Here is an 18885-nt window from a genome sequence, read left to right on the forward strand (position 1 = left end):
TAGACTCATCACAGAAACATCAAGATTGTTCTAAAACAAGATACCGGGGAAATATAAAGCCGCATTAGTTACCTAAGTTCTCTTGCTGCCATCACGTTCAATAATGATACGTAACCATGGTCTTCTTACAACCGTGAGTGTAGTCAATCCAGGAGAGTCAAATATTTACAAATACAGAATAGTAAAAAATGTTTTCTCTATGCCGTAGTGCAACCCGACGTGTGATTCACATTCATCTTTTTCGGCCAATTGCAGGCTTTGTTTCGCCCCTTTAGCCTATGCGAGCCTGTAAATGATAAACAGGATCCGCCCCCTTTATCTCCGAATAACTTTAGCCAATAGTGACTGATTCAAATGATGATTGACACATCGGTTAGGAAATGAAACGCCGGTATATAAATCCCAGCATACACCGCGGACGACTTCGCCTTCGGGGTAAAATCGAGTCGGCGGCTGCTTGCCTTAGTTGCAAGACTTTGCGACTTAATATTGATCCATATATAAGGCGCACTGTATTATAAGGCGCATGGTCAGCTTTTGAAAAAAATAAAGGCTTTTAGGTGCGCCTTATAGTGCGGAAAATACGGTAATTACAATAATCACATATTTTATACACTAATCTTCGCAATACCCATCCCTCAACGTCATAATGCGCCTAGTTACCAAATGTCACTGCGGCACCAATGATAATAACAACAATAAAAATAAACATAATATCTATAATAACAGTTCTGATATTATAATAGCAACAATAACAACAAGTTCTAAACGCAGTGTTTCCAATCTCCCTCATATCCCATTTTCTTCATCCCTGTATTTTGCCAGTAATGTTTTTTTGTATTTAAGTTTGAACACATGAATAGTTGGACATTGTTTGATCTCATCATGTAAATTATTCCAAAGTTTGACTCCACACACAGACACACACATACTTTTCCTGGTGGTTCTCACCTTTGGGATTTTGAATTTACTACAGCCCCTCAATTTATAATTTTCCTCTTTCCGAATAAATAACTTTTGGATGTTTTCTGGCACTATGTTTTTGTTGACCTTGAATAACAGTTGTGAAGTGAAAATTTTTATTAAATCATCCATATTTACTAATTTTGGACTGCATGAATAAAATATTGGTATGATCCCGATATCCTACCCTGTGTATGGTTCTTATTGCACAAGGAAGGATGTCAGTACCTTGTTGAGTGTTAGCTAGCTAGTAATGCTAGCGTCTCAGATACAGCTACTACTCTCTATAATCGTGCAATGAACACTAGCGACCTATGCTTCCATCGTGGCTATCTGCTAATGCTAATGGATAGCGTTATCAACCTTTATCAAAAATGTTTTGTGGTCCAGCAGAGAGCGTGTCTGTGGTTTTCGTGCGCTACGATAGCCTGGGAGACCTCCTGAAACCTGAGGACCAAACCGAAGACTCGCCCTACGAGGAAACGGGGGAACTCATCGTCAATTCCCAAGTCGTGGCGGCCGCCGTCAAACCTGCTGAGGTCTTTGGTCTGGACCGTATTGTCTTCACTCTAAGACACGTCCAGGTAACGAACAAAAAAAATTTTCCTGGTGCAAAATTTGCAAGGTCGGAGCTTTGGTGGGAGGTTGTGTCTTTATATCTTGTCATTCTGCTAGATAAGCATCTTTGTGATGTGCCTGTCTAGAATATGAAATGCAGTACCACCAATGTTCCCTCTAATTTTCCACGGAGCGTTCACACAAAGTCGGTGAGCAACGCTTGAAACAACAGTGAGCAACCATAATCCCAAGCGTGGCAAGATAATTCATTATCAAACATGTCCAAAGCTTGACATCAAGTTACATTTTGCTGAGTTTCCGGCAATGCAAAATTATTTTTCTCTATTGAATGAATTGACTCATGTACTATTGCAAAGGTTGTACGGCCTACAAACGTCGTTTGTTCTTACAATTCTTTCACAAGATTTATTTTTATTTCCTGATATATTTTGTCGCATAATATTACAATTTTTGGGGGGCTTATTGAGTCGGTTGTAAGATACAGAATTGTACTTAATCACATTTTTAGTGGAAGTACAATGTTGGGAACAAGATTCACTTGATATCATTGGAAATTATTTGAATGCAAGACAAACTTTTTCTTCTTTTTTCCGTGTTTTTTCTACTTTTTTTGTTACTTTTTTCTTTTTGTTCTCTATTTACTTTTTTTCTACATTTCTTTCTTCGCTTTTTTTCTGGCTTTTTTTCTAAATTTTTCCTTCTTTTTTGTTTCTTTTTTTCTCAGCTTTTCACTACTTTTTCATTTTGGTATTTTTTCTTTTTTGTTCTATTCCCCCCTTCCTTTAAGTCATTTTGTGCAAAATTTTACATAATATTTGGTCATGTTGGGATGAAAGAAACAAAAACAACCTGAAGAGCCGTTTAGGACCCGAAAGAGCCGGTTCCTTTTAGTGAGCCGAGCCGAAGAAGCCGGTTCTCTACTAACTTTACTCAACTTCGTTCCACTTCGACTCGACTTCAAAATAACGGATTTACAACACAACGTCAGGGGAACCCATGTATTTTTACCTTCATGCACTGTAACTTTGACCAAAGTCGCTTCTTAATTAGTAATTTTGAGCCCTCATTTTTGTGCTCTGGCTAGATTTTCTTGTGCGCTGAGAATGTGCGAGCAGTGCGCAATTGCTTAAAGGGAACACTGAGTACCACATAAGAAAAAGCATCATGACAATCCAAGTCACTCAACAGATAGAACTGAAATGTGTCCCTTTTTTTGTCTGAAGCCAGTGGACCTGAGTACTGAGGTGACCAAGTGCGCCTTCTGGGAGTATACGGGCACAAGGCAACAAGGTGGTTGGGCTACGCACGGCTGTGATACGCTGCACGTCAACAGCAGCACCACCACCTGCACTTGCGACCACCTCACACATTTCGCCGTCCTCATGTCTTCGGGACGGGTTAACGTAAGGAACCCTTTTAGTTTTAAAACTTGGCTAAAAACACACTTATATTCGAGAGTTTATGAAGTATGTTGACCTCAGGAAGCTGTCAACAGGAAAGACTATTAACACTTTACAGTGGAACCTCGGTTCTCGACCATAATCGGTCCCAGAACCCTGTTCGAAAACCGATTTGTTGTTTTCCCATTAAAAATAATGTAAATCGTTTTAATCCGTTCCAACACCCTGAATGTTTACCTCGAATGTTTAACGTAAACATAAAGCTAACCCAGGCTAATCGTACGTTCGCGTTATCGTAATCTTCCGTACGAAAGTTTACGCTAACATGAACGTGTAAAAATTTTAAAAAAAAGGGCTAAAACACTTGGTACACCTATATTAAAAGCGAAAGCAAAACGAAGCACGTCCGCACGTGATAACAGTTCACGAAAAGAGCGATCTACACCCGTACGCCGCTCCGCATCGCACCCTAGCGTACGCCCTCACGCATTACCGGCGTTCGAACTTTGATTTTTTTGACCGAACAGCGAAGCAAGAATTTCTCGAAATTTTTGGTCGGACACCGATCTGTTCGAACTGAGAAGCGTTCGAAGACCGAGGTTCCACTGTATAATAAAGTTTGGGTTGGCTTTGGACTACCGTATTTTCCGCACTATAAGGCGCACCGGGTTATAGGGCGCACCCCGAAAAAATAGTTTTTGGTCCTATTTTTGACATACATAAGACGCACCGGATTATAAGGCGCTACAATGGGAACGTCGACAAAACAGTCAGATAGTTCAGTCCAACTTATTACCCCCTTAACATTCCCAAAGCTTGCAAAGAAGCAAATACGTGTCGAGAACACGTGCGGATGCGGTGTCCGTACGATGTCACTCAAATGCATCGTTCCATCATTCGGAAGGTTAAAGTCTTGGGATTCAAGAAATGCCAACCATTCCTTAGTATCTATTTTCTTTTTCGCTCGCAACTTTACTGTGCATATGACAATAAACACTTGGAATTGAGTTTAATTTAAAAATAGACACTCCATTCCATCCATTATCTGCACCGCTTATCACAGAAACATCGAGTTCAGTCTGAAACAAGATATAGGGACAATATAAAACCCGGAGTAGCTTACCGAAATCGTTGTGTTCATAATAATGTGCAGGCAATGTCCTCTTATATCCATGAGGGTAGTAAATCCAGGAGAATACAATATTTACAAATACAGAATAGAAAAAAATGCTTTCTCTATGCCGTCAGCAACATGCTATACACATTCATCTTTTTCGGCCAATTGCGGCTTTGTTTCGCCGTTTAAGCCAATGCCAGCCTGTAAATGATAAAAAGGATCCGCCCCTTGACCTCCGAATAACTTTAGCCAATAGTGATCGATTCAAATGATGATTGACACATTGGTTAGCCAATGAAACACCGGTAAATATATCCCAGCATACAACGCGTACTACTTGGCGTTCGGGGGAATATCTAGTCGGCGGCTGCAAGTTAGTTGGAAAACTTAATGTTGATCCATATATAAGGCGCACTGTATTATAAGGCGCATAGTCAGCTTTTGAAAAAAATAAAAGCTTTTAGGTGCGCCTTATAGTGCGGAAAATACGGTATATTGGAAACGGGCCTTTTCTCACTTTTACCATTTTGAGGATACACTTACAAAAAAAACCCGGGGACGATCATAAATCTCCACTCCCCCCCTTCATTGCTTCCGAATTTGTCGCGAGTTTTGTAACAGCTAAAAGTAAGATAGAAGCAGATAGGCACAGTGGAAGAAAAAATATAAAGGTACTTTGAACTCGGTTGGGCATTATTAACACATACTTGATAAAGAAAATATTCTACTTTTAACTTTTTAAAGGCACCTCAAATGACACACCCCAACTTTAAACATGTTTTTTTTGATATTTCATGTATTTTTGCTTATTTTTAAAATCAATATTGTCACAGTTGCCATGGCGCCCTATTGGTCCCTGCCGTTTTGTTTTCGGCCCGATCCGTTTGATTTTGACCACTTCCTCGTTCCGATCAATCTACTTCCGCGACCAACTGTGAGTAACGTTACGCGATTGGGAATTTCTCGAAATTTTTGGTCGGACTCCGATTTGTCCGAACTGAGCGGCGTTCGAAAACCGAGGTTCCACTGTAAGGGTAAGGGTTAAAGGTGAAGTTTAGAGTTAGGGGGTAGCGGTTACAGGTCATGTTTGGATGCAAGTGTTATTGGTAAGGAGTAAGTGTTAGAGTTGACGTTTAGTGGATAGGTTAGTGCTTAGAGCAGGGGTGTCAAACTCATTTTAACTCGGGGGCCACACAATAGAACAAACATTCTGTCGTGGGCCGGACTAGTACATTAAAGAGAAAGAAAAAGAGAGAAAAATAAATAAGAGAAAGAGGGAGGGAAAAGGAGAGAGGCCGGGACAAAGAATGAAAAAGAGCGAGGGGGAGAGCGTGAGAAACAAAAGATAAAAAGTCGTGACAGAGGGGGAAAAGAAAGGGAGAGGAAGAAAGAAATCCAAAGAGAAATAGAAAGACAGAAGGGGAGAAAAGAGAAAAGAAAGTGCAAAGGGTATGAAGAGAGAAAGAGAAAAGAGAGAAAAGGAAAAAAGAAAGTTAGAGCAGAAGAGGTTAAAAGACACAGAGAGAGAAAGAGACAAAGAGCAACAAAGGAAGAGAAAAAGAGAGACACAGAGAGTGAAAGAGACAGAGTGGGAGAAAAGGGGTGGAAAAGAAAGAGAGAGAGGGAGAGAGAGGAGATAAATACAAGTACAGTGTCTTTGTGAGAGGCACCTGGCTTTGGCAACATCAAGTTGACATATTTCAACCCGCCGCTTGTTTTTCTCTTGCGCTTCTCTGAGTGTTGTCTCGCGGGCCGGATTCAATCCCTTAGCGGGCATGATCTGGCCTGCGGGCCGCCTGTTTGACACCTGTGGCTTAGAGTGTTGAGATTTCGGTATTTGTTTTTCCGGTTCTATGCAAAAGACTCTCAGAAAACTGTGTTATATTTTTTCCTCCAAGTTGGCAGCCCACCAAAATGTCCTGACCCGCATCACGCAGCTCGGGATGATCATCTCCCTCATCTGCTTGTCCATGTGCATCTTCACCTTCTGGTTCTTCAGCGAGATCCAGAATACCAGGACCACCATCCACAAGAACCTGTGCTGCAGTCTATTCATGGCCGAGTTCATCTTCCTCGTGGGGATCAACATGAACGCTCACCAAGTACAGCCGGTTACTACGGATTGGTTAAACCTGATCAGACGTCAACTCGGGGTTTCTTTTCAGCTTTTCTGTGCGGTGATCGCGGGACTGCTACACTATTTCTTCCTGGCCGCCTTTGCCTGGATGTGCATCGAAGGGATCCACCTTTACCTGATTGTGGTGGGCGTGGTCTACAACAAAGCCTTCTTGCACAGAAACTTTTACATCTTCGGCTACGGCAGCCCCGCCGTGGTGGTGGCTATATCCGCCACGTTGGGCGCCAAGTATTACGGCACCAGGAAAATGTGAGTGCTGCTTCCAGGAGGCGGGACCAGAAACCTGACGGAGACTTAAAGTCGCCATCTTTTCCCGTTTCAGGTGTTGGCTGAGCACTGAGAATCACTTCATCTGGAGCTTCATCGGACCTGCCTGCCTGATCATTCTGGTGAGCAGTGTCTAACACTAGCCAGTGCACAAAAATGAGGGCTCGAAATTACTAATTAAGAAGCGACTTAAGTCAAAGTTACAGTGCATGAAGGTCAAAATACACAGGTTCCCCTGACGTTGTGTCCTAAATGCGGTATTTTGAAGTCGAGTCGAAGTAGAGCGAAGTTGAGTAAAGTTAGTAGAGTTTGTCGAGAACCGGCTTCTTCGGCTCGGCTCACTAAAAGGAACCGGCTCTTTCGGGTCCTAAACGGCTCTTCGGGTTCTTTTTGCTTCTTTCATCCCTATATGACCAAATATTATGTAAATTATGCACAACATGACTTAAAGGAAGGGGGGAATAGAACAAAAAAGAAAAAAATACCAAATTTAAAAAGTAGTGTAAAGCTGAGAAAAAAAATAAAAGGAAGAAAAAAAGAAAGAAAATTTCAGAAAAAAAGCCAGAAAAAAAGAAAAGAAAGAAACGTAGGAAAAAAATTAAATAGAGAACAAAAAGAAAAAAGTAACAGGTAGGAAAAAAAAAACACAATGAGATTTTTTTAAAAGGGATTAAAAAAAATTAAAAAAATACAGGGAAAAAGAAGAAAAAGTTTGTGTTGCATTCAAATAATTTCCAATTATACCAAGTCAATCTTGTTGCCAACATTGTACCTTCACTAAAAAAATGTGATTAAATACAGTTGTGTATCGTGCAACCGACTAAATAAGCCCCCAAAAATGTTAATAGTATGCGACCAAAAAATTCCAGGAAAAAAAAAAGAAATGGATATCTTGTGAAAGAATTGTAAGAACAAACGACGTTTGTAGGCCGTACAACCTTTGCAATCGTACATGAGTCAATTCATTCAAAAGAGAAAAACAATTTTGCATTGCCGGAAACTCAGCAAAATGTAACGTAATGTCAAATTTTGGACATGTTTGATAAATAATTATCTTGCCACACTTGGGATTGCCGTTGCTCACTGTTGTTTCAAGCGTTGCTCACCGACTTTGTGTAAACGCTCAGACCCGTGGAAAATTACAGGGAACATTGCTGGTGAGCCGGCAAATCCGAAATGTCCGAACAAACTATGTGTGACGGGTTTTCCGGTTCGGTTCTCCTGGCTCAGGTGAACCTGCTGGCCTTCGCTGTCATCCTCTACAAAGTCTACCGCCACACAGTGGTGAAGAAACCTCAGATCAGCCACTACGAGAACATCAGGTGGGTTGGTGGCAGGGTTGGGTAGGGTTACTTCAACTGGATTACTTTCAATGACTTTTGGATTACTCCAATCCAAAATATGCTAATAAAAGACAAAAAAAAATGAACAAAATGATGACTCACAACACGTGGTAAGCTTTCTCTCCTGGCTTTGATCTCTTTGATCTCCGGTAAAACGAACATCAAATGCCACAGAAACAAAATGAAAATAAATCCAAACAGCTTGCCAACATCATTTTTGCACAAAAATGAGTAATTTTATTCATATTTAGTTTCTTTTGTCTTTTATCAGCATATTTGGTATTGGAGTAATCCAAAAGTCATTGAAAGTAATCCAGTTAAAGTAACCCTACCCAACCCTGGTTGGTGGTGCCACCTTTGTTGTTGGAAATAATGATTGCAATGAGGTTGCAGGTCCTGCGCCCGTGGGGCGGTGGCGCTGCTCTTTGTGCTGGGGGCCACGTGGACCTTGGGGGTCCTGCACATCCTTTACGAGAGCACCCTCACCGCTTACCTCTTCACCCTTACCAACGCTTTCCAGGGAATGTTTATCTTTATTTTCCTCGTGGTGCTTTCTCGAAAGGTAACCGTGGAAACATGTTGTTATTTGTCATTATTTTGTTCCATAACTTATCAACGGTGTATGCGAGATTGAGTACAGAGTAGGTTATATCATGATTTATGATGTTTATAGGCGGAAGCAGAGCTGGCCCAAGGCATAAGCGAGCAAGGCGGCCATAAAAAGCGCCCAAGAGCAGTCAAATCATATATACCGTGAATTCCGGACTATAGAGCGCACCTGATTATAAGCCGCACCCACCACATTTAGGGAGGAAAACTGATTTTGTACATACACAAGCCGCACCTGTATATTAGCCGCGTGCGCCCACATCGAAAAAACGCAATACAAACACGAAATCAACCCATACCCGAAAATACACAGCCTGCAAAATGACAGTAAAATGATACCGGTACTTAAGATTTAATGCAGACCTGCAGAGTCCGGGTGCCCGTTGAAAGTAATCCAAGGAAAAAAGTGTATATTTCCAAAGGTAAGGGTAGGAAAAATATATATCCACTATTGTCGGCCGCGTCCACAAACACTTCTCAGCTTTACTCCACTTCCCGTCAGCCCGCGTTTGCCCCTTCCCTTCTTTCTCATTTGCTCGAAACAAAACATATCAGAATAAGTTTCTAAAATAAATACATTACAAAAATATACAGTTGCAAATTCATATTATACATGGTTACACATATTTACAAAGAAAGACGGTACACCGAGAGAGTTTTTAAAGCTTTAATAATAATATTATAACTTTCATCCCAAACCGTGCCTGTGAAGGGCAGCAAAACGCTACTAGCAACACGCTCGCAACACATTAATAATAATAATGCATTTTATTTAAAAGCGCCTTTCAGGCCACCCAAGGACACTGTACAGACAATGAAAAAATACAATGTAAAAAAATTGTAAGCAAAATATTAAATAAAAACAAGACATAAAATCAATCTTTTTGCAATTTGCATGATAGATGCAAATATGTCTACGCTATTTTAATTTGTGCACAACCTAAGAAGTTGCAGTCTAAATCTTACCTTTTGTACTCGAGCGCCGCTGGCAGCCGTTAGAAAAATTACATAAATTGGCCGCATCACTGAATAAGCCGCAGGGTTGAAAGTTTGGGAAAAAAGTAGCGGCTTTTAGTCCGGAATTTACGGTAATCAAATCTCCATATAGATTTTTCGAATGTGAATGATAGTTATTTATAGATATCCATATCCAGACATCGAGGCGAGGGGGTGGACCCCACGTGCGGGCTTTCGTTGGCACGCCCATGGGAGGAGCCGGCACACCAGCTTGCGGAAAAAAACAAAACAGGTTAACGGCCAAAGGGCTTGCCAAGGACACCTGAGTATGAATGGATTGAAATAGGAGTGAAGAAATATTTGAGAAATTTCGATCAAGTTAAGCTAATTTGAAGTATCAAAGAAATTGGAAGAAAATTTTAAATGGGTCTTTGATAATTTGAAATGATGCATGTGAACAACAGGCACAAGATCAACGCGTTTTGTAAGGACAGTTGAGTTTGAATTTATTGTTTTGGGAGATGACATTTTTTTTATCAATTTGAAAAAAGGATCCAAGATGACGGATGCATATCTAAATCTGTCTTTGATGTTTACACATTGTATGTGTTAACGATAGGCATATGGCTAAGGGGGTTGGCACAGACGATTGTTTTCTTGAGGTTGACTTTGAATGTATTGTTTCTAGGGCATGGAAAAGTTTCATAGATTTAAAAGAAGTATCCGAGATATTGCATGCATTTCTAAATGTGTCTTTGATGATCAAAAAGGTCACATGTTAGAAACAGGCACATGGCTTAGGCCCTAAGCCTTAGGGGCTTGGCACAGACACTTGTTAATAAGGTTGTGTTTGAATGTATTGTTTTGGGACATGAAAAAGTTTCATACATTTAAAATAAGTATCAAAGATAATTGAGGCCTTTCTAAATCCTTTCTAAATGTGTCTTTGATGATTAGAAATTATAAATGTTAATAATAGGCATATGGCTAAGGGGTGCGGTATGGACAGTTGTTTATGAGGTTGAGTTTTGATGTATTATTTTGGGACATGAAAAAGTTTCATAGATTTAGAATAAGTATACAAGATGATGGATGCCTTTTAAAATGTGTCTTTGATTAATAAAAACAATGCATGCTAAAACTGAGTATGACATAAGTATCAAAGAAATTGGATGAAAAATTTAAATGGGTCTTTGATAATTAGAAACGATGCATGTAAACAACAGGCACAAGATCAAGGGATTTTGTAAGGACAGTTGAGTTTGAATTTACTGTTTTGGGAGATGAAAAAAGTTTTATCGATTTGAAAAAGGTATCCAAGATGACGGATGCATATCTAAATCTGTCTTTGATGTTTACACATTGTATGTGTTAACGATAGGCGTATGGCTAAGGGGGTTGGCACAGACGGTTGTTTTCTTGAGGTTGAGTTTGAATGTATATTGGGGCATGAAAAAGTTTCGGCTCCTCCCAAGGCCGTGCCAGGAAAGCCCCCACGTGGGGTCCACCCCCTCGCCTCGAGGTCTGGAGAAACTCAAAACAGCAGAGCGTTCATCAAAACAATGCCTGCCGCCCTTCGTCACAGTCCTGTTATCAAAATTCCCCAGCCAAAACATTCCGCATTTGAAACAGCGTGACCTGAAGCGCACTCAGTGAAAATCTTCATTGCACTCGATAAATGTAACTTGGATTTAATCTTGTAAAATCCTTTATAGTAAAATGTCTAAAATCCTTCAACACCCAAAACAACTCACTTTTTTCGAGCCAAAAATAATTAGAATAAGTTATGAATATATATTTTTAATATTTTATAATGAAAGTATAGTACAAATTAAAATAAGGACAATTATAACCACAATTATTATATTATTATGCATGTCATATGTGTAAATGTTCTGAAATTGTATTTAGATATAATTATGATTATTACTTTTATACATTTTATTCACATCATTTTTCTTAAATGAATTGAATATTTATTATTGTTTTTGATTTCATCATTGTCAAGAAATATAATTTATTTATTTTTTTAATTATATGTTTTGAGAAATTCCATATAACAATTTTTATTATTAATATTTTTGTGGATTTCCTACTTTTGGCTGCCTGAAATTACAAATTTGAGGATTCATTTGGATACATTTCGCTCCACTCTAAGCAAAAAAAAAATATTTATTCATATTATTTTTTAAGAATTATGAGTTATTGTTCTAGAATGTATAATATGTTTTGCTATATTTCTATTTTTTTTTTTTATTATTGATATTTTTCTGGATTTCTACCATGAATTTGGCTGCATTCTAGTGGCTTTTGTCTTGGAAATTATACATTCAGCAATAATTTTGATTTATTGGCTTTTAATTTTAAGCAAAATAATAATAATAATAATAATAATAATAATTTCCTTTGTATTGTAATTTTTTGTAACAATGTACACAGAACGAAATGTCGATACACCTGACCCGTTGTAGCGAGCCGATGCAGCCGCAGCCAACAGAGGGCGCCGCCATTTTGTATTTAAGAATTTTTGATTCATCGTTTGGAAATTATCGGTATCGACGTCTGAATCGGTGTGGATAAGTCGTAAGAGTTTATGTATTTGTATCGGTCTAAAAAAAAGTGATGTTTAAAAGTAAATTGTAGTATGCCATAAAAAAATGTAGGGATTTAAATCGTATTTATATAATATGTATTTGTGTTTTTCAGATCCAAGAGGAATACTATCGACTTTTGAAAAACGTACCGTGTTGTTTCGACTTCTTCCGATGAATTCAATTCCACTCCATTAAAAAAAATATATATTTTTCTTTCTTCAATACAATAAAAAATGTCCATTGTTAAAAACTTCAATTTTCTGTTGTTTTTGTTGATTTTGTTTAAGGTCTCTGGTACCCTGACACCACACACTATTGTCTTATAATCGGGGTTGGGTTACTTTAACTTGATTACTTTCAATGACTTTTGGATTAATCCAATACCAAATATGCTAATAAAAGACCAAAGAAATTCAATATGAATATAATGATGACTCACAACACGTGGTAAGCTTTCTCTCCTGGCTTTGATCTCTTTGATCTGCGGCAAAACGAACATCAAATGCGACAGAAACAAAATGAAAATAAATCCAAACAGCTTGCCAATATCATTTTTGCCGTTCCATGTATTCCGTTACTCCCCAAGCCTGCACAATTTTTTTTTAATTGTATTCATATTTAGTTTATTTTGTCTTTTATTAGCACATTTAGTATTGGAGTAATCCAAAAGTAATTGAAAGTAATCAAGTTAAAGTAACCCTACCCAACCCTGATTATAATTCTAGATTGGAAAAAAATAAGAAATAATTAGAAACAACGAATGCCTTATTCTGCAGCGCTAAAGGATGAAATCATGAACAATGCCGCCATCTAGCGGTGCAAATTGCAAACTGACAAAGCAGGTTCATTTTTCTCTTAAAAAAACAATAGAAAAATGCAATAATTACTTCTGATCATTCGACTCCCGTAAGTAATTAGTTTTTCTCATTTACTCGGGAAAGTGATTTTCCAATGTCATTCACTTGTTAGCCGCTAGGATGCGCTATTACTCTTAGTTTACATTTATTTTCATCGCAAATGAAAAATTCTGTAGAAGTGTGTGGGTTGTTATAAGGTTTTGATTCTCGTGAAATAATTATGATTATCTTTAACTATTTTCAATGAAATTGAGTTTTAATATCCTGTATCTTATAGAGCAACTAAAAACTACTTTTAAAATAAGTAGTACTTTTCATTGCACTAGTATGATGGACCATTCTTTTTCATTCAAAAACATCGGACTATTATTATAACTTATGTTTTAAAGTTTTTCTGCCTATTTAACCTGAAAGTCATACTTTTTTGTTTCTCATTCAAGTCTTTAGTACATATTTTCCCTGGAGTGCCATGTCTAATCTTGTTCCATACAATGTTCACTACGTTGTTATCAATGACAACACAGACAATTTGATTCACTTAAATCAGGGGTGTAAAACGCATTTTAACTCGGGGGCCACACGATAAAACAAACATTCTCTCAGGGGCCGGACTAGTAGATTAAAGAGAAAGAAAGAGAGATAAAGAAAAAAGAGAAAGAGGGAGGGAAAAGGAGAGAGGGCGGGACAACGAAAGAAACAGAGAGAGGGGGAGAGCGTGAGAAACAAAAGATAAAAAGTCGTGAGAGAGGGGGAAAAGAAAGGGAGAGGAAGAAAGAAATCCAAAGAGAAAAAGAAAGACGGAAGGAGAGAAAAGAGAAAAGAAAGCGTAAAGGGTATGAAGAGAGAAAGAGAAAAGGAAAAAAAAGTTAAAGCAAAAGACACAGAGTAAGAGAAAAAGAGCAACAAAGGAAGAGTAAAAGAGAGACACAGAGTGAAAGAGACAGAGTGGGAGAAAAGGGGTGGGAAAGAAAGAGAGAGAGAGAGAGAGAGAGAGAGAGAGAGAGGGAGAGAGAGAGAGGGAGAGAAGGAGAGAGAGAGAGGGAGAGAGAGAGAGAGAGGGAGAGAGAGAGAGAGAGAGAGAGAGAGAGAGAGAGAGAGAGAGAGAGAGAGAGAGAGAGAAAGAAATAAATACAAGTACAGTGTCCTTGTGAGAGGCACCTGGCTTTGGCAACATCAAGTTGACATATGTCAACCTGAGGCTTGTTTTTCTCCTGCGCTTCTCTGAGTGTTGTCTCGCGGGCCGGATTCAATCCCTTAGCGGGCCTGATCTGGCCCGCGGGCCGCCTGTTTGACACCTGTGACTTAAATTGAATCTTGCTTGGGAACTAGCTAACAGACGCTTCAAAATTGATAGTGTAGAGATTAATGACTCACACAACAAATGTTTTTTTTATATCCAACAGAGCTGTAATTTTACACCAGTCCAAATATACAACATTGACAGACATTGAAATTGTGTAACCGACCAATTTATCTTCCACTATTCTTGTTCATCAACAAACTAAAAAATGACGGTGAGCAACATGTGGAAGGCACTGCAGACATCCATGACTTCAACTATTCTTCCTCAACAATCAACTACAATCAAACTCAAGTGATGTGGACAGCTACCATACCATTCATCAATAACATCTTATTTCAGAAACTATCAAAACTTGAAACACACACACACCTTTACTATATTCGCCATCAGTAAATGGTTTCCTGTGTTTTGCCATGCAGTGAGCAATGTGATAGCTTGCTTCAGTGGTGGCGTTTGCAGCAGTGACAAATGTTTTCCGGGTTTGTGTTTGTTTGCCGTACCTGGACACAACGCGTTTTAATGTCTCTGTCAGGGCGGACCAGAACAGAGCAGGAGACCCCAGAGCGTTTGTTACAAGTCTTTTATTTGGGGAAGCGTACAGGGTCAGCGGGAGACGCGATGACCGTCGAACGTCAGCAGCAACGCCGTGAAGACAACTTCGGGACACGTAGCTAATCGTAGCGTGGGACGGAAGCAGGTCGAGTTTACCGGGACTGGAGAGAAGATCGTAGCGTGGAACGGAAGCAGGTCGGATCGGAGGCAGGCAGAATCAGGTAAACAATTTAAAAAGACACAGGAAAATCAGGCGAGTCAAACGGGGTAAAAAGTATCCTCAGACCAAGAGGTCTCCGCGTAGCGTGCTTAAAAAGGGAACATTAACCAATCAGGGAGCGCATTCCAGCGCGTCAGATGATTACCCCAGGTGGCTCCATTTAGGTAATCATGACAGTCTCCGCCTTTCCAGACTCGTCCCTGAATTCATGTTCATGTTTCGTCTCGTAATGACGCTTAACACTTGAGGTGCGGGGTACAAACGCTCTTGAGGCATAATGCAAATACACCACGGTCATTTTTTGCACAAAACCTCACCTACCACATGGTACCCATAATTGACATTTTCCTCACCTTGACAACACAACATTAAGATTCAAGTATTTTCAAGGATTTCAAACACACGCACAAACCCAGAAAACATGGCCTGATCCCAATATCTCACCCCGTTCATCAAATCAGAGCTAATGCGAGTATTTGAAGGCAGACGTTTGAAAACCCCGTCAGCGCCCCCCGCTCTCCCGTTTTCGAACACGTCGTGAAATACGGAATTGACTGGGTTTTAATGCACAAAAAATGCGTTTATTCGAGGAATCAACTCCTTGGCTGGGATGGGCTCCAGCCCCCCCCGCGACCCTAATGAGGATAAGCGGTACGGCTAATGAGAGATTTGTGTTCAAGACCCGTAACGAAAATATCACTTTAAGCACAAAATGTGAAAATACAGTAGTAAAAGTATTGAATAATCCACAATTCTGGTCCTATGCTCCTTTTATCGACCGCCGGTTATCTCTCCGGCGGGTCAGGTCGCCGTGACCATGTCAAGTGCGAGGCACGTTGGACTCTACGTGGTTAGCTAGCATAGCGACCTAGCGCGTGGGGGGGTCACCCCCATCCAATCCCCCCCCCCCCCAAATCAAACAGGCCTGCCTATTTAAAGGGGGAGGACATGTTTGCTCGCACCTCTGTCGACTATGAGGGGCCTCATCCTTTGTTGCCTTGTGGCCTTGGCCGGTAAGTTCCTTTCATTTTATTTACCTTTATCATTTATAACAGTATCTTTCGCCTAACACTGTTTTATAATTTTATTCTTAGCGTGTCAAAGTGTCCGCTACGGTGAGTGCTCTTTCCTTCTTCTTGAATGAATGAAAACTTTTATTCGAAGATTAAAATAAAAACAGGACAAAAACAATGAGTCAATAACAAAATAATGTTACGTAACATGATGGAAAAGGGGTAGTCAGAAGCAGATGCTTATTTTCCCCTACCCCTTTATTTCATCTCATATCATTAGCCGTACCGCTTATCCTCATTAGGGTCGGGCAGCCATCTCCGGGCAGTGGGTAGGGGACACCCTGAACGGGTTGCTAGCCAATCGTAGGGCACACAGGGACAGACAATTCACTCGCTTATTTACACCTAGGGACAATTTGGACCGGCCAATTCACCTGAAATGCATGTTTTTGGAACGTCGGAGGAAACCCCACGCAAGCACGGGGAGAACATACAAACTCCGCACAGGAAGTCTGGAGCTGGATTTGAACCCACGACAGGTTCCCATATGTTATCAATCCTTTCAATCCCGTTCTGTCCGGTATCGACATCATCTGTCCGGTATCGGCTCACGAAACTGGTATCGATCTCGTTCGCCTCTTGCTTTCTGTTGTTCCACACCAGACTTCTGTCGTTCTCCTTTCGCCCAGCGATCACCGAATCACTGGCATTTTGTGTTAACGTGCATGACTGCCCCATTTCCCATAAAATAAAAGCTTGTGTGAGAAACGTCACGCATTTGGGTTCTCCTCCAAATCCGGTTCTTGACAGTAAACTATTTTCCTCACAACAAAAGTCGATCGAAACCAATATGAAGTGAGTTTCATTCTGAAGTATAAATCACAGTTTTAAGTCAGGCAACTGGTCAAGTAGACATATGCTACTGTACTAATATTTTTTTCACAACAAAAGTAAACAGTTTAAGAATTTGATAAACAATAAAGTGTGTTTAACACTGCATCGTAAATCTAACAACCTGAGACAAATAAGACACCTTGTACTTCTTCCATCATGGATCCAGCCAACCAGAATATCCTACCCCTTGTATCTGAAGCTTCTCAAACTTCGTGTCAGATAGCTTGTTCCTCGACACAAAAGACACTCGAACAAAGGGTAAACAACAAACCAGATTTGACTTCGGTCCAAAAACATGCTGCCCACCCCTTTATCTTCCCTATTAAATACATTTTACAAATCCTCTTGTCTAGTATAACAAAATCTCATGGATATACTTATTACATAGGTCAATGATAGGTTGGTCGTTTTGGTTGTAACATTTCTCAGAATTCACTGTGTGAATATATTTTTATATTCCTAAATATAAAAACAATCTTTCACACACACACACACATGAAGTAACGTTTCAATAATCAGTCTAATTGCATCTCTTGTACGTTTATCAGTCTTGTACTCTTATTTTGAAGCCCCATTTCCGGTGTATTTTTCTGTTTCCTGTGTGAATAAAGTTAACTACACACACGGGAGGGGCCAGTGCTGCCGGACAGTGCTCTCCCGCTTGGGAAATGTATTTACCTTAATGCTTGTTTTTATTTGAGTAATTCTGCCAACATAGAGTTTATATAAGTTTTAACTTTAACATCAGATATCAATAATTATAATAATTACAATAATCACATATTTTATACACTCATCTTCCTAATTACCATCCCTCGACCTCATAATGCCACTCGTTACCAAACATCAATGCAGCACCAATGATAATACCAACAATAAAAATATAAATGATATTCATAATAACAGTTATTATATAATAATAGCAACAATAACAACAAAGTTAACCATAGTTTTAAACGCTGTATTTCCAATCTCACTCATATCCCATTTTCTTCATCCCTGTATTTCACCAGTGATGTTTTTTGTATTTAAATTTGAACACATGAATAGTTGGACATTGTTTGTGTCAGGAAACGGACCGGGAAGCAGGAAGTCGGAACTCATATGCCTAGACCACGGGTGTCAAACAGGCGGCCCGCGGGCCAAATCAGGCCCGCTAAGGGATTGAATCCGGCCCGTGAGACAACACTTAGAGAAGCACAAGAGAAAAACGAGCCGCAGGTTGAAATATATCCACATGATGTTGCCAAAGCCGGGTGCCTGTCAAAAACGCTGCACTTGGATTTCTCTCTCACTCTCTCTCTCTTCCTTCCTTTTTCTCTCACTCTCTATCTCTCTTTCACTCTCTCTTTTTCTCTTTCTTTGTTTCTCTTCCTCTCTGTGTCTTTTTACCTTCTTTTGCTCTCTTCCTTTTTCATTTTTCTCTCTTTTCTCTCTCTCCATCTCACTTGCTTTTTCCTTCTCTCTTTCTCTTTTTCTCCTTCTTTCTTTGTATTTCTCTTTGGATTTCATACTTTCTCTCTTTTAACCCCTTCTCTATTTCTCATTTCATCTCTTTTGTTTCTCTCTCTCCCTCTTTCTCTCTCTTTTCTCTCTCTCTCTTTCTCCCTTTCTCTTTTTCTTTGTCCTACCCTCTCTACTTCTCTCTCCCTCTCTATTTTTCTCTTATTTCTTTCTCCCTTTTTTTTTATCTCTAATCTACTTCTCCGGCCCCTGAGAGAATGTTTGTTCTATCGTGTGGCCCCCAGGTTAAAATGAGTTTGACACCCCTGGCCTAGACGATCTGTCACTTTAATTAGGAAAGAAAAGTTGTCCAACACACAAACGGACCAAAAACAAAACAAAACAGGTTCAAAAGGCAATCAAAATTACAAACTCGGCGTTACTCAGAACAAACAGGCATGAACAAGAACATGAACATCTTCAACAAGGTAAAGCAATGGTTTGGCAACGGGCAGTCCCAAAAGGAGGGTTTAAGTCAGGGGTGTCAAACTCATTTAAACCCGGGGGCCACACGAGAGAACAAACATTCTCTCGGGGGCCGAACTAGTAGATTAGAGAGAACGAAAAAAAAAAAGAA

The 18885-nt window shown here is 39.7% G+C and overlaps 2 protein-coding genes across 3 annotated transcripts in view; both read left to right on the forward strand.

Moving 5' to 3' along the window:
* adgrl4 (adhesion G protein-coupled receptor L4) overlaps positions 1-12217 on the forward strand; it is a 33418-nt gene extending 21201 nt beyond the window's left edge. The window contains exons 9-16 of one of the 2 annotated variants that reach the window (XM_088349570.1): positions 1354-1547; positions 2766-2945; positions 5958-6161; positions 6225-6445; positions 6519-6585; positions 7694-7785; positions 8200-8368; positions 12079-12217. In XM_088349570.1, coding sequence (XP_088205696.1) covers positions 1354-1547; positions 2766-2945; positions 5958-6161; positions 6225-6445; positions 6519-6585; positions 7694-7785; positions 8200-8368; positions 12079-12141 — 1190 coding nt within the window. In that variant the 3' untranslated portion in view covers positions 12142-12217. The remainder of the gene's footprint in view (positions 1-1353; positions 1548-2765; positions 2946-5957; positions 6162-6224; positions 6446-6518; positions 6586-7693; positions 7786-8199; positions 8369-12078) is intronic. The other variant, XM_088349571.1, reaches the window with a different exon arrangement.
* A 3654-nt stretch (positions 12218-15871) lies between these two features.
* vtg3 (vitellogenin 3, phosvitinless) overlaps positions 15872-18885 on the forward strand; it is a 39322-nt gene continuing 36308 nt past the window's right edge. The window contains 2 exon segments of the mRNA XM_088350495.1: positions 15872-15911; positions 15993-16013. Of these exon segments, the coding sequence (XP_088206621.1) occupies positions 15872-15911; positions 15993-16013 (61 nt within the window).

Source organism: Urocampus carinirostris, chromosome 12 (assembly GCF_059441175.1).
Source record: "Urocampus carinirostris isolate Australia breed hairy pipefish chromosome 12, RoL_Ucar_1.0, whole genome shotgun sequence".
Taxonomy (NCBI): Eukaryota; Metazoa; Chordata; class Actinopteri; order Syngnathiformes; family Syngnathidae; genus Urocampus; species Urocampus carinirostris.